Source organism: Neoarthrinium moseri, assembly GCF_022829205.1.
Source record: "Neoarthrinium moseri strain CBS 164.80 chromosome Unknown scaffold50_Wmoseri_CBS_16480, whole genome shotgun sequence".
NCBI classification, from domain to species: Eukaryota; Fungi; Ascomycota; class Sordariomycetes; order Amphisphaeriales; family Apiosporaceae; genus Neoarthrinium; species Neoarthrinium moseri.
In genome coordinates, this window is record NW_026055164.1 from 51,034 (window position 1) to 65,462 (window position 14,429).

The window sequence follows — 14,429 nt, forward strand, 5'->3', positions numbered from 1 at the left end:
TTGCTGGCTCTCTTTTTGAATCGCCCAGATAAACTGGGCCTCTATGTACTGTACTCTGAAACAAAAGGCAGCAAGCTCATCAGCTGGTCGTGTCCCAGTGCTCGACAATGCAACCACCCTGCATCCTCCACGTGTCCGTGATAGTCAGGGTGTCCGGTCCCAGGCCCGAGATGTTGTACGTCGCAGTGCCATTGGGACCCGTGTAGCCCTCGGAGAGGAGCTGGACCTGGACGGTGGGCCAAATGGGCCCGAGGACGTCCAACGCGGCGGCCGATCCGTTGGCAGTCGCAGCCGCGCTGTGGTTCTATACACGCGCAAACAATTATAGTCAGCGAATCAATTCCTTAAACTGAATTATACTTTGGCCAGATTGTACGTCAAAGCGGCCCTTTCTTGAGGGAGTAATCTCTGCTCAATCCGGCGAGTGAGGGAAGAGACACTCAAATGACAGGAGAGAGATATGGGGGAGTAGCTCGTACAATGTATCCCTCATCGACGTAGCTGAACGCCTCGGTCAGGTTCTTCCGGACCAGGAACGCGTCGACGAACCGGTCGAAGATGCACTTGGACTCGGCCCTGCTAGGCTCGGGGGTCCGGGGCACGCACGGCGGGGGCGTGACGACGGCCTGGCGCGCCTCGAGGGCGACGGTGCGCGCCGGGGTGTCCAGCCGCGTTGGCGTCGCGAGCGCCGCCAGGGGCAGGGCGAGCAGGGTGACGAGCGAGAAGGAGCGCATCTTGAGAGTTTTGACTTTATGTCGTCGGCCTTTCTGGGAAATATTTTTGGAATGAGGACTGGCGCGGACTGATGCAAGAGCGATAACTTATGCGAGTGCCTGCATAAGTGGAGGAATCCCCAGTAAACGGGTGCCGGGGCTAGACTTGTGATATACTGCGCTTGCGCGACCCGAGAAGCCCGTTTGGGCGATGGGCCCTCGGTCGTGAGCGGGAGTTGCACTCTGGGCACTGCCTACATCGGGAGCGAGAGCCGGGGACCGGGGCCTGTGATCGGCATTTGTGTTTACGAGGTGGCAAACATCTATTGCCCGGTAACAATATAACACCTGCCTTATGTGAAGCTGGTAGAAAGTTTATATTTGAATTAGAACTCCACCCTTGGCTATCTGGGATAGGGTAGTTCATGCCTAAGCAAAGTATAACTCAGCCTCAAACCATCTTAATTTTACAACATTATGCCCTATCAAGGCAAGTTTCATGAGAGAACCGCCTTGGCTACTGTCACCAGCCCAGAAATGAATATGGTTGTTTCAAGGCACCTTGTTTTCCCTCCACAAATTGCATGAAGTCAACATTGAAACCAAGTTTCATGTGTGGATAACAAACTCTCAGATAGGAGGCTGCCCTAAGCCTGTAGGTAAATTCCATATCATGCCTCGACGTTTCTAGCGATTCGTGCCTGGGTTCTTCACCGCCAATGGGAACCGTCTTCGTCCATTGACAATCATATCGTGGTTCGGTTTTTCAAGTGTGCCGCAAATATCGTCGAAATATTTCGCTGGGTCGCCAATTGGTTCCGTGACCCTTTTGCTGGCGTTGCACTGCTCGCACACCACCCACACGATTTTGGGTTTCTGGCTGAAGTCTGACTGGGAGGCGTCTCGAGACGAGTTGCGGTCTCTTTCTATCGACGAGGGCAGTGTTGAGGTCTCCGAATTCACTGACGAAGACCTAACTTGGTACTCAGCTTTGGGGCTTGTCACTGAGGACTTATTGGAGATAGACTCGACGATTGACCATCGTTTACTTGGTCTGCGTTCGTCTTGTTCGTCTTTTTTGACTTTTTGAGTCTCAAGTTCCCTGGAATGGCTATGGCCTTGACGGCCAATACGAATGAATGGAGCCAGTAGCAGGGAGAAGCTGGCGAAAGCGGCAGTCGTGACGAATGTCCTGGAGTATGGTATTGACGCATCCAAACCTTTGTTTGAAAATGATGACCAAACTGCCGTCGTTACCGCCATGCCCAGAGGCACACCAAGTCGCGTGGTAGTTTGCAACAGGGAAGCGCCAATTGAATGATGTTCAAGTGGGAGTGCTGCCAGAGTATATAACTTCATCGTGTTAGCCATGAAATTGGTACTTGGCTTACATCTCTACTTACCGATCCAACGTTCATTGTCCAATCCATGCCAACGGTACTCAAGAGAAGGGATGGAAATATAAATGCGAAGTAGTTGCTTTGCTGATTCAAGAAGATAAGAAGAAAGTTACTAAGGACAGAACAAAAAGCAGCAATCACTAGCAAAACAGTGCCGGAAACACGATGCATGATGAGCCCGACTAATGGACTGAAGAAAAGTCCCATCAAAGCTTGTGGTAGAAGCCGCACTGCAACGTCGAAAGGCTGCATGTTCTGAGCTTTCTGCAGGAACATTGAAATCCAGAAAACAGCTGAATAATAGGCCATTGCAGAAGTCAGCGCCGACAAATTTATCTGTATCATGTTGTCAACGATAGTCATTTAATGGCTTGACTCTCATTGTCTTACCAGAATAACCTTGCCGTTTTCCCAAACCGCTGGCGGCACCATTGGTGTCCGGGTCGAGTTCTCCCACATGACGAAGCAGCCGAGAAAAAGCAGACCGAGCGTCAGAAGTAAGATCACAGCCGGCGTCTTCCAAGGCTGTGTGCCTTCTGGCCCAATGGTCAAGGCTACAGTGAACATGACAAAACCAGTAAGAAGAAGGAACAGACCGAGCCAGTCAAATCTCTGGAAAACGGCCCCGAATCCTGGACTGTCCCGTGAGACAAGGACCAAAGAGTCTATGATATCGGACTGCGGTACGTCCTTGGGTTTCGGTGTAGCTCGTGACTCGGAGACATTGGGGACAACCACCCAGCTAAGCACTGTGATCAGAGCGTACAGGATGCCCAGGAAGATGAAGGTCGCTTTCCAGTTAAAAGTGGATGCCAGCGCACCAGTGCCCAGACCTCCAATGATGGTGGCTGCCGGATTGCCCATGAGGAATGAAGAAAACACGATGTTCTTGCGACGGGATGGAACGGGGTATACCAGGCTCAAGAGCCCAACAGCAATCGGAATCGTGGCAGCGGAAGCGACACCGGCCAAGCCGGACATGATGTCGATTACGATGCCATTCTTGGCAAAGGAGCTGAATGCCACGATCAAAGAGAAGGCGGTCAAACTGAGAATGAGCAAGTATTTGCGGGACAGCACGGGACATATGTCGGCAAGGTGTCCAAAAGGTATCAAGAAAGCTCCGGTTGTCAGTCTGTCCTCAACAGATTAGTGACCGATCTGACGAAGTTACAGTCGTGACACCTTACCCGGAAGACCCCGTCACCCAAGCCATCTCCGCTGGGCTCAGCTTGAGGCCACTGGTTATGTCTGCGGCAATAACGACGATCGACCTCTGCAGAAAGACGGACGAGGCGGTTGCGAAGGCAATGACCGCCACGAACAACAGCTCGTGGAAAACGTTGTTCAGGACTTCGGGACGATCGCCGGGCGGGAGTGGAACAGGGGCCGTCTTCGTGTCCTCGTTCAAACAGACGTCTTCCAGGTCGTCGGTGAACGTCTCGGTGGACGAGGTCCAGGTGGCTTGTCTCTCGGGTGCCATTGTGAAAAGTAGCCGATGTCCTCGTCTTCTATCTTCTATCCAAAAACACCATCGATTGGTTGTAGCCAGCTCACTGTTGTGTCGTTGGCACTTCAAGTGATGATTTCCAGCTGATTTCGATAGCTTCTCGTCAAGACCGCGAGGGGCGGCCACATGCTGCTTCTCCGAGGACCACAGTAGCATGTTGCCATGGTGGAAACCACAATCTTTCAAGCTGTACACGTTTAATTCTTTGTGTGCTGTCTGGCAGGCGCAAGGCCAGAATCTGCTGCAATCCATCAGCCAGAGAAGCTGCGACGCCGCATCTGTGCGCCAGATATACGTTAAAGTCCATTTGAATCATTCGCCCATCGACGGAGCCAGGTGATGCGCTGGGATAGCGAACCATGGAGACTCAACATAAGCCGTTTTCTCCCTCGCAATGTATTTGCTTTTCGATTCAAGGTATACAATGCTATATTATACATGACCACGGTTGATTATTTCGTGATATCTTCTAGTGTTACATCACCCTTCCTCCGCAGCGCGACGAAATACGCTTCTCGCGACTCCTATAGGCCAGTAGTCAATATCGACGTCTCAACTAAGGGGGGGAAACGAAATCGTCACTTACAGTCCGCGAGGATTCGGGCTTTTCTCTGTGCACCCTCCCAAACATCTTCTTGAGCTTTTGCTCCATCTCCTTGTCCTCGGAGCCCTGGTAGAACTTGCACAAGAAATGGCCACCGGTCTTGAGCGTGTCGCTCGCGAATTGAAGCGCGGCCATACAGAGGTCCTGAAACGATGATGCGCAGTCAGCGAACGCAGCTCCCTTGTCTTTCCAAGCCCGGGCTTTGGTTAGGGGGGGATGGCAAGGGAAGGGGCATCCTCACCATGCTGCCGGCGTGGTCACGGAAGCTCATGCCGCTCGTGTTCATCATCCTATGATACGGGTTACTCAACGTGTTACTGGAGAATCCGGAAGTCTGGCTCCAGGGTGCTGACATGTCGCTCAAAACCACCTGCATCGTTGTCGGTCAGCATCTCGGGTTCGACAATGCGGGCGGGGGATGGGGAAAACGCCTTTCCAGTCACCTACATCGACCAACCGTCCCGCATCATGGGGGTCCTCAAGCGGATGCTCCGCGGTCTCCGCCCTCTCGGCATCGATGTAGCTCGCCTGCCGGATGAGGTTCGCCACGTCCTCCGGGTCGACATCCGCGTTGTCGGAGGATCCGACCGTGCTACGAGGCCGGGGCGCCGGCTTCCGTGCTGCAAACTCCTGGAGGTACTCCTTGACCAGCGCCTGGACCTGGGGCGACAAGAAGTTGCCCTGGATGGTCGACACGCCCTTGGGTGGCTGCGCGGGTATCAAGTCGATGCCGACGATGCGGCCGTTCGGCTTGGTGCGCTCTTGGGCCACCTGAGACCAGGAGCCGGGTGCGTAGCCCTGCAAATGGATTGAGCACATGGTTATCTGGCTCTCTAAGGGGGTCGTTCTCCACCTACTAGATCGATGACTGTCTGGCCCCTCTTGAAGATTTTGTACTTCGAATCCATCTATAACGGCGTGAGCTGAGATAAACTTTCAGGGTCGAGCCAGCAAGACATCGTGGGCCTTGGAGCTGTGGACGTCGAACTGACCTCTAGCAACTTGAAGGCAGCCCGGCTTTTCAGGCCTTGGACCTTGGCCTCCCGCGCATAGAAATCATTGCCCTGGCGTTGCTTCCATCTCGAATTGGATGAAGACCATCGCAGGGCAGTAGCAGCAGCTATACATGGCCGCTCAGAAGACGTAAGTGGTGATGATGATAAGTGCTTCCATAAGGCTGCAGAGGAGGCACTTGGCCTCAGAAATCCTCCATTGCGAGGCGATGCCAAGGTCAGTAGCGACCGCATACAGTCTTCTTCTTGAGGAATAGCGATAACACGCCTTCCCGCATTTGCTGTTCGATGCCGTTGTAATGGACTATTGAGTGAGTCTGAATTCAGAGTTTGATGGCGAAGGATACCCGTCACGAGATTGATGCTGGGCTGGTCCTAGCTCATGGCGCTACCAGGGTATTTGCAGGGTCCCGGACTCCACGTGTATCTCTGTATAATAAACATCAGGGCAGCCAATCCTATCACCAGGCTAGTCATAGACAGAAGCGGAAGACATTCAGAAGACGATTCATCGTATTCATACACGAGCAATGCAATCATTACTCCTATAGCCAGTCCTAGTCACTATGCTGCAAACTCAATTGGTACCCTAACGCCGAACAGATGCACCATCCAAGCCGACTCCCGCGGCGGCCCCCTTGACAACTCCTGTACCCGTAATCACGACTCCAGATAATTCACGATCAACCTAAGAAGCTAGCACCGACGCCTCTGCGTTCCCTCTTCAGTGGCGAGAAGGATGCACCGGCAAATGCGTTGCGCACACCGCCCAAAGGCGCCTTGGCCCTCTTGCCGCTCGCCGCGACGGGCGCGGGCTTGCGGACAGGAATATCCTCGGCCTCGTCCTCGTCATCAAACAAAGTCTTCTTGGCTCCCAAGACCTTGCGCTTCTTCTTCTTGGTTTCCTCGCCCTTGGACGTGTTGGCAGAAGAAGTGCTGGTGTCCTGCGGCATAGTGTAGTTGAACTTGAGGGGCTGGGTTTTCTCCGCTGGCTTGGGTGCGTTCTCTTGGCCCTCCTCGGCCACTTTGTCAAGAGAAGGGGCGGGCTTGGCCGTCTTCTTGAGAGCTGTCTTGGGAAGTGGCTGCGCGTTCTTCTTGGCCGAAGGTGCATCTGCAAGTACCTTCTTGGGACGACCACGAGGCTTGGGCTGTGCTTGTGGCTTCTCCTCCTCGGCAGCTTCTGTCGAAGGCGGTTCCGATGCCGCGGGACTGCTGCTGCTGGCGTCTCCTCCTGTGAACACAATAGGTTCCGTCGTCGTTGCGAAGCCAACCGTCTTCTTCGTCTTCGGCCTCTCTCTGTGACCTAGTATTGAATCGTGGACCTCCTCGTCGTCGTCCTCTTGGTTGTCGTCGCTGCCAGTCTTGGAGCGGTTGAGGAAAGGCGTGATGGAGAATGTCGACTTCTCGCCAGGCATGGTAGGCTCAGCCAGCTTCTTCTTGAAATTCTTCCGCGGCCTGTCATCGGCACTCGGCGTGTCTATGGTTATCTGTGTGAAATCGTCCTTAGCAATCTCCTGTGCCTTGCGCTTCTTGAATGCCTGGCGTGCTGCCGTCTTCTTGGCGACCTCGTCGGCGAGGGAAGGCAAGGAAGCAGCCACGGAAGGCTTGGCTTGCTGTCCTTGCTGTGCTTTCCGCAGATCTGCCTGGCATTGCTTGAGTTGATCTTGCAGGTCTCGGAATTTCGCCTTGAGCTTCTCGAACTTCTTCTCAAAGGCCTCACTGCGAGCGTCGGCGTCGGCGACGGAGGTTTGTGCCTCGGTCCGGACCTTGTGTGCTTCCTTCTGTGCTGCTGCCAGTTTGGTCTCGGCCTCGTCAAGCTTGCCGCGCAGCTCATCGTCCTCCTCGGCGCTCTCGCTCTGTTGCTTCTTCTGGTACCTCTTGGCTTGGCGCTTTTCGGCTTCGAGCTCCTGTTCGAGCCTCTCCTTGTCGGCAGTGGATTCTCGGAGTTCCTTCTGGGCGTCCTGGAGTTTCTTGCGGAGGTCCGACTCCAGATCGCGGGTGCTGTCCTGATCTTGGAGAGCCAGCTGATGGGTGCGCTTCTCCTGGGCGAGCTGGTCTTCGAGTCTCTCGCGCTGGGCCTTCTCGGCGGCCAGCTGCTTCTCGGCCTCGCGGATCTTCTTGCGGAGATCATCTTCGACACGGTCGGTGCTCTCGCGCTTCTGCATGGCTCGCTTGGTGGCCTTCTTCTCGTTGGCAAGCTCGACCTCCAGGGTGTTGACCTGTCGTTCCAGGGCGAGCTTCTCGGCGAGTGTGGCTTGTTGGTGGGTGAGTTGCGATCTCAGATGCTCGAGCTCGGGCTTGAGCACGGCCAGCTCGCGGCCCAAAGCCAGCTTCTCGGCCAGCATGTTTGTCGACTCCTCGTTGAGGTTGTTGATGGACTGCAGCTCAGCCTGATTGGAGAAGGTCATTAGGCCATATCTATGCGGCGCGCGACATGGGGCAGGGCGGTATTTACCTTGAGGCTGGAAAACTCACGCTCCTGCTTGCGGAGCTGCTGCTCCTGGGACTGTACGAGCTGGATCTTAGCCTCGAGCTGGGCGCTGAGGTCTTGGCACTGTTCGGCGAGCTTGGCCTGGGTGTCGTTGTTCTGGGAGATCTGGTCGCGCAGGGTGGTGTTCTCGTCGCGCAGCAGGAGAATGCGCAGCTTCAGGCGGCGGACGTCCTCATCCTTGACGAGAAGATCGGACTTGCTCGCGCCGTGTTGGTGCCTCATTTCTAGGTGGTGCAGCTGCTTGGTCCGCTGTACAAGACAATGTCAGCATTGACAGCTCGGCAACATACGCGCGCGGGCTCGTTCCAGGTCGGGAGGCAATACCTTTTCGGTCGTGTCCAGCTTGACTTTATCGTCGCGGCCCGTGGCGGGCTTCGCAGGTCTGCCCATGGCGGCAGGCATGGCGCGTCGCTGCAGCGTGCAGAGACGAGCAGGTGAATGTGCGTATCGTGGGAGTCAATGATCAAGAGAAGTGCGGAAGCGGTCAAGAAGTACGGCTCATGCTCCGTCGACCAGACTGGCAGTGGTGTCCAAGTTGTGTGGTCCGTGTGTGTGTGTGTGTGTGTGTGCGTGTGTGTCGTCGTCGTCGACCTTTTGCGCTGTAAGAGAAGAAAGATGGCGGTACCCCGACCCGTCCCCACACGCAAAACACGTAAACAGAGTGCCTAACGCGGCCTAGCGCCGGGCTTTGCAGCGGGCCGGCGGTCAAGACGCACGGCGCCAGGTGCCAGGTGCCAGGTGCCAGGTGGGGGAGAGCCTACCAGCCTGCCCTTTGGGGGCGTTTTGGGGGGGGACCTTGTCCGCTAACTAAGTTGGGTTGGGTAATCCCTGCAGTGACGACGAAGCTCCCAGGTCCCGGCTCTCCCAGTGGACCCCAATCCAGAAGGCCACCTGGAACTTCCGTCCAGTCCACAGCATCGTCGGGAGCTTCGTGATTCGGCTTCGACTTCGACTTCGACCTCGACCTCGACCTCGACTTTTGGTTTCCGACGTCCATCCCGAGTGTGCAGACGCGCACCACCCGCCCAATTGTCTCCCGGCCCTCACCCTCCTTTTGCCAATTGTCTGCATTCACAACCTTCACCATGCGCTGGCTGCCCCTTCTTCTTTCTCTGGCCTTGCCCTTCGGCTCGCTCGCCGCCAAGAAATCAGCGTCCGCCGCCGTCGACCGCTTCGATGAATGGCACTCCAAGGCCGTCTCGTCCGTCACCCCGATCAAGCTCGACGACAAGTCCTACAAGAGCCTGACCTCGGCTCCCCGTGACTACACCGTCGCCGTCCTCCTGACTGCCATGGCCACCCGCTTCGGCTGCCAGTTGTGTCGAGAGTTCCAGCCCGAGTGGGAGCTCCTCGGCAAGACGTGGACCAAGGGCGACAAGAAGGGCGAGTCTCGCCTCGTCTTTGGCACCCTGGACTTTGCCGATGGCCGTGATACCTTCGTATCCGTATGCCCCCCTCCGAATACCGCGCTTCCTCTCCGGCACGCCATGCTAATCCCGTCCAGCTCGGCCTTCAAACTGCACCCGTGCTGCTGCTCTTCCAGCCCACTACAGGGCCTCATGCCGTGCCCGCTGCCGAACCCCTCCGCTACGACTTCACGAATGGGTGAGTTACCCTCTCAAAACTAAGCTATCTCTATCGGGAAAACTAGCCGTACTGACATACCCAAGCCCGCAAATCGCCGAGCAGGTCCACGGCTGGGTCGCCCGCCACCTCCCAGGCCGACCCCATCCCGCTGTCAAACGTCCGGTCAACTACCTTCTCTGGGTTGTCACCACCGTTTCTATCCTGGGCGGTGCCGGTGCCATTTTCAAGGCCTGGCCCTACATCCTTCCCTTCATCCAGAACCGGAACGTCTGGGCCACCATTAGCATCATCGGCATCCTCGTCTTTACTGGAGGTCACATGTTCAACCAGATCAGAAAGGTCCCTTATGTTGCTGGCGACGGCAAGGGTAACGTCAACTACTTCACTGGCGGTTTCCAGAACCAATTGGGCATTGAAACCCAGATTATTGGTTTCATCTGTATGTTACCCCGCGTCTTTGCCTGGGAAGACATGCATACTAATCTCATTGCAGATGGAGCCCTATCCTTCATGGTCATTGCTCTCATCCTGAGAGTCCCGAGGCAATCGGACAACAAGCTGCAGCAGGTTCTGGTCGTCGGCTTGAGTGGAGGCATCTTCTTGCTCTACGGTCTTCTCCTGTCCATCTTCCGCATCAAGAATGGCGGATACCCCTTCAGCCTCCCACCTTTCGTCTAAGGGATGGCTGACATCTCCATTTTTTTCGCCTCATGACAGCATGACGCGAGATAGCCAGGGGGCCACCTTCTGTGCGAGGAACTTCCGGCATGTAAGTGTACAGTACATTTCTCACCCTTCACCGTGAGACGGGACATAGAAGAAGAAGAAAAACGAAAGATACCCAAGGCACTTTCTTTGCATTCCGTACGTGTGTGAGTGGATGAATCAGCAAAGTAGTCTAGGTACCACGATTTTGAGTCCGTCATGGCCATCAGGTGGAGCGAATGCGCCACCACAATTCTATTGGTGCTTTCAATTTTTCGCCTCGCTATATATTGTCAAGTTGTGTTTTGGTAGTCTAACCTAGGAGCTTGCCACTCTTCAGCCCAATCAGGGCCTTGCAATTCCTCCATACGTCGAAGAAGACCGTTGCGATGAGCGAGTGTCTGCAGATCACACTCTAGGCGCCTTCTCCAGAGAGGATGTGCCACAGCGAACGCATGGCCTCACCTAGCTAGACAGGTATACCTTGAAGGCGATGCTGACATTACATCGTGGTCCAGACCTTTCTGGCTCGGTTGTTGGCGAGGGTGGCAGTGCTTGCACCCAATACGACAACAACACGGCTTCCCTTCAATTTACCTCGCACCTTGATTGTATATCACGAGGCAAAAGAGCTGCAGCTTGAAGCGGTTCGGAGTGGTGATCCGGGCTCCAAGTCCCGTGGACGTCTTGTGGCACGGTTACCTTTGGTACCAGACGTGAAACATCGGCTCCTCTGATTGGAGTATACGTCTCTTGGCGCGGTACTCTCGATCGCGTGCCGAGATTTCAAAGGTCTCTTCTGGAGCTGGTAGCTTTAACCGCGCAAGCTGATTCGCCGAGCCCTGGCCTCCCTGCGGCTAAATCGAGACGCCTGCTATATTCCGCACCCGTTTCAACCACGACATACTTTATCCAAACGTCTTGTTCTTCTATATACTTTTTACTACCGCGTGGTACCTGCAGAATAGGTCTGCCTCGGCAAAGGCTTGTGCTAAACCATCGTAAGGGTGTCTGACCGTTCTTGAATAGTCTTCAACGGCAACTCTGGTGTCGTATCGTGTTACGCTACAGAACCCTAGCCAATGCCAAAATCCTCCAGCTGGTGATGCTACGGCATCCAACACTCTTCGGGTTGGTCGTTGGCCCGCCTTTCCCACCTGTCAGATCGGTCCCAAGCAACAGCAGCTACATGGCGGATCGTATCACAATATGCCCTATAGAGAACACCCCCACATTCTCCGATTGGCCATCGGGGCAGTTCAGGGTCTTCGACACGGCACGACCTGGGGTCCCAATAAGGATGCATGATTGAGGCATATGATTATATTAAATCTGCTCAGGGTGTCTGCTTCCCCACACAGTCCCAAAAGGCCCGAACAGGTGGTTATACAGATGGCAAATTGCGATCCCCGTATGGGAGAATGTACCAATAAGTGCCTGGCAGGCCCAGATGGCATCTCAGCGCAGCGACAGGACCCCGCAACACAGATCTCCGGGTCGTACTAGGCACGGCAGTGCCTCGACTCGGAGTCTTGATACCGAGACTCTTTCGCGCCTGGCGGCCCTGAGTTCCTGATTGCCACGGTCTTGAGGGTTCCAGAAGGGCGTCTACTGTCGATCACGAGGACGCCAATCACTGGTATTCCTCGTGAGGCCCTTGCTATAAGAGGAGCCGCCACCCTCCCTGGACGCTTCTGTTGTCTCTTCAGTACCACACTCGCTAAGCTCTACTTTGACCTTGGATCAAAGTGAAGATGAAGGTCACCACTGCTGTTGCGGCTCTCGCCGCAGGGGCTGTCGCTGCTCCCAGCGGTGACGCCCCTACCCCCGTGAAGAAGGTTGCTGCCCGGGCTTCCTGCGCCTCCGCCGTCACGCTCGACGCCAGCACCAACGTCTTCAAGAAGTACAAGCTCCACGCCAACACGTACTACCGCGACGAGGTCAACAAGGCCGTCGAGGCCATCTCGGACTCTTCGCTGAAGGCCTCTGCCGCCAAGGTTGCCGACGTCGGTAGCTTCTTGTGGATGTATGTTCTAGCCCCTGGCAGATAAACACCAGTCGACGATGAACAGGAGCAGCTGACAATGGGCTAGTGACACGATTGCGAACCTCGCCAAGATGGAGCCGGCCATTGCCGACACCCCCTGCGAGGACATCCTCGGTCTCGTCGTCTACGATCTTCCCGGCCGTGACTGTGCCGCCAAGGCCTCCAACGGTGAGCTGAAGTACAACGAGCTCTCCAAGTACAAGTCCAGCTATATCGACGGTATGTCTTTCTTCTTCTCGCGATTTGGTGCCATTAAGCTCGATAGCGCTGACATCTTTCCACAGCCTTCGTCAAGACCATCAAGGCTCACCCCAACACGGCGTTCGCGCTCATCATCGAGCCCGACTCCCTGCCCAACCTGGTCACCAACGCCGACCTGCAGACCTGCAAGGACAGCAAGAGCGCCTACGAAGACGGTGTTGCGTACGCCCTAAAGAGCCTTAACCTCCCCAACGTCGTCATGTACATCGACGCTGGTCACGGTGGCTGGCTCGGCTGGGACGCCAACCTCAAGCCCGGCGCCCAGGAGCTCGCCAAGGTCTACAAGGCCGCCGGTAGCCCCAAGCAGGTCCGTGGTTTCTCCACCAACATTGCTGGGTGGAACGCTTGGTAAGTCTTTCTCTTCCTTCCGCGTCTTGGCTTTCCGTCTTTTCCCTTGTGGGCAAATGGGCAAACCCCTTATTGGCCGAAGAAGAGACCAGAGGTAGCTGACAAGCATATGCTGCAGGGACCTGTCCCCCGGCGAGTTCTCCAAGGCCTCGGACGCCAAGTACAACAGCTGCCAGAACGAGAAGACGTACATCTCCAAGTTCAGCGCCGAGCTCAAGTCGGCCGGCATGCCCAACTACGCCATCATGGACACGGGCCGCAACGCCGTGACGGGCCTGCGCAAGGAGTGGGGTGACTGGTGCAACGTCAACGGCGCCGGCTTCGGCGTCCGCCCCACGGCCGACACGGGCGACAGCCAGACCGACGCCTTCGTCTGGGGCAAGCCCGGCGGCGAGTCGGACGGCACCTCGGACTCGAGCGCCACCCGCTACGACAGCTTCTGCGGCAAGGACGACGCCTACAAGCCCGCCCCCGAGGCTGGCACCTGGAACCAGGCCTACTTCGAGATGCTGGTCAAGAACGCCAAGCCCGCCTTCTAAGCTGTTTCCCTTCTTTTGCTCGCACAAGAGGAGAAGAGGGAGAAATATGGGTTGCATAGCATCTCGGCACGCCGCCTCCCTCCCGAGTTGGCAGAGAAGTTCTCAAAGTTTCCCCCCGCTCCCCTGGTCCTCCGATACTGCAAGATGCAAGGCACGCACGCGTCAGCTACTGGTGTACATAAGAATAAAACAGGAAAGAAAGCCCAAGCTAGTTTCGGCTGGAAAGCACACATCTCTGTCACTCGTTTAGAATTCACCCGTTGTGGCGATGTCGAACTTCAAAACTGTATATAACCTACCGTAAATATACTCTCTTTCTCCGCACCTGTGCACTCCCTGAACGTGTAAGCCCGATGTGAGTAGACGCAAGTGATCGTAGTCCTTGAGCCTTGTCCTACGCTGAGTAAAATCTCAGTTCCAATATCCTATGTCTGTGGCTTGCTCAGAAAAAATATAGTATAGATGATGGCTACCTATAATAAAGTAACATTATCGTACCCTTGATAAATTCGGCAAGAATTCGCTTTCCGACGTTGCCCTCATTGAACGTTCTGCCATGTTAAACCCCCTAGGGCAAATCAGTTCTGTAGTCTATAAGCACATATCACCTTGATCTCACAGAGCTCATGAAACGCTGTACCTGGCGACAGCTAACCCCCCCTTCCCACACATTAACCCCCCTTCGACTGCAGAATGCCCTTTCATGTCTCGAATGTCCCGACCGCGCAGCTCGACGTACTTGAACGGGAATCAGGCGGACCATGCGTAGCAGTGTTTTCAATATGTCGATGTCTATATCCTTCTCTTGTTCATCTTCCATACCGGAGAGTCTGACTAGCTTTGCTAATCTAGACAATGTGTTCCAAATGATAGACCGAGCGCCGCTCGAGATCGATACCGACCATGGGCGACAAGTAGTAATTCACGACTGTCCGGTAATATAGGTACGTAAACGTTGGACGAATTTGGCAGATGAGGCTTCACAATTGCTCGTTGATTTGCTTATTTTACGTATTCCAGACCATGATACATATCAGCCGAATTCATAATTTGCTCCACGGGGGAGTTAAGCAGGCACGACGGTGTAAGGTATCAGATAAGCACAACAAAATATACAAATTGCTCTTGTTAGTAAGGATTTTTGTTGTACAACTTCCACATTTGATGCTGTTACTCATTCCCAACATCGTGTCGCTGATAGTAACGTGTTG

General features: G+C 55.0%; 5 protein-coding genes across 5 annotated transcripts; 2 read left to right on the plus strand and 3 right to left on the minus strand.

Annotated features, from left to right (window-relative positions):
* Positions 1 to 79: 79 nt before the first annotated feature.
* On the minus strand, positions 80 to 734 carry JN550_010115 (uncharacterized protein; the record flags this gene model as incomplete). The annotated part of the gene is made up of 2 exons (XM_049308333.1): positions 80 to 304; positions 480 to 734. 2 exons carry the CDS (start codon positions 732 to 734, stop codon positions 80 to 82), a joined length of 480 nt encoding a protein of 159 aa, XP_049167855.1.
* A 666-nt stretch (positions 735 to 1,400) lies between these two features.
* On the minus strand, positions 1,401 to 3,596 carry JN550_010116 (uncharacterized protein; the record flags this gene model as incomplete). Its single annotated transcript, XM_049308334.1, has 4 exons — positions 1,401 to 2,066; positions 2,117 to 2,449; positions 2,504 to 3,248; positions 3,304 to 3,596. The coding sequence occupies 4 exons, from the start codon at positions 3,594 to 3,596 to the stop codon at positions 1,401 to 1,403; spliced, it is 2,037 nt and encodes a 678-aa protein (XP_049167856.1).
* Positions 3,597 to 4,075: 479 nt separating this feature from the next.
* On the minus strand, positions 4,076 to 8,133 carry JN550_010117 (uncharacterized protein; the record flags this gene model as incomplete). Its single annotated transcript, XM_049308336.1, has 9 exons — positions 4,076 to 4,147; positions 4,210 to 4,371; positions 4,469 to 4,597; positions 4,675 to 5,025; positions 5,085 to 5,135; positions 5,220 to 5,347; positions 5,929 to 7,630; positions 7,696 to 7,980; positions 8,056 to 8,133. The coding sequence occupies 9 exons, from the start codon at positions 8,131 to 8,133 to the stop codon at positions 4,076 to 4,078; spliced, it is 2,958 nt and encodes a 985-aa protein (XP_049167857.1).
* A 683-nt stretch (positions 8,134 to 8,816) lies between these two features.
* Positions 8,817 to 9,996, plus strand: JN550_010118 (uncharacterized protein; the record flags this gene model as incomplete). Its single annotated transcript, XM_049308337.1, has 4 exons — positions 8,817 to 9,176; positions 9,236 to 9,336; positions 9,402 to 9,757; positions 9,812 to 9,996. The coding sequence occupies 4 exons, from the start codon at positions 8,817 to 8,819 to the stop codon at positions 9,994 to 9,996; spliced, it is 1,002 nt and encodes a 333-aa protein (XP_049167858.1).
* A 1,781-nt stretch (positions 9,997 to 11,777) lies between these two features.
* On the plus strand, positions 11,778 to 13,218 carry JN550_010119 (uncharacterized protein; the record flags this gene model as incomplete). The annotated part of the gene is made up of 4 exons (XM_049308338.1): positions 11,778 to 12,049; positions 12,117 to 12,289; positions 12,355 to 12,679; positions 12,798 to 13,218. The coding sequence occupies 4 exons, from the start codon at positions 11,778 to 11,780 to the stop codon at positions 13,216 to 13,218; spliced, it is 1,191 nt and encodes a 396-aa protein (XP_049167859.1).
* Positions 13,219 to 14,429: the final 1,211 nt, after the last annotated feature.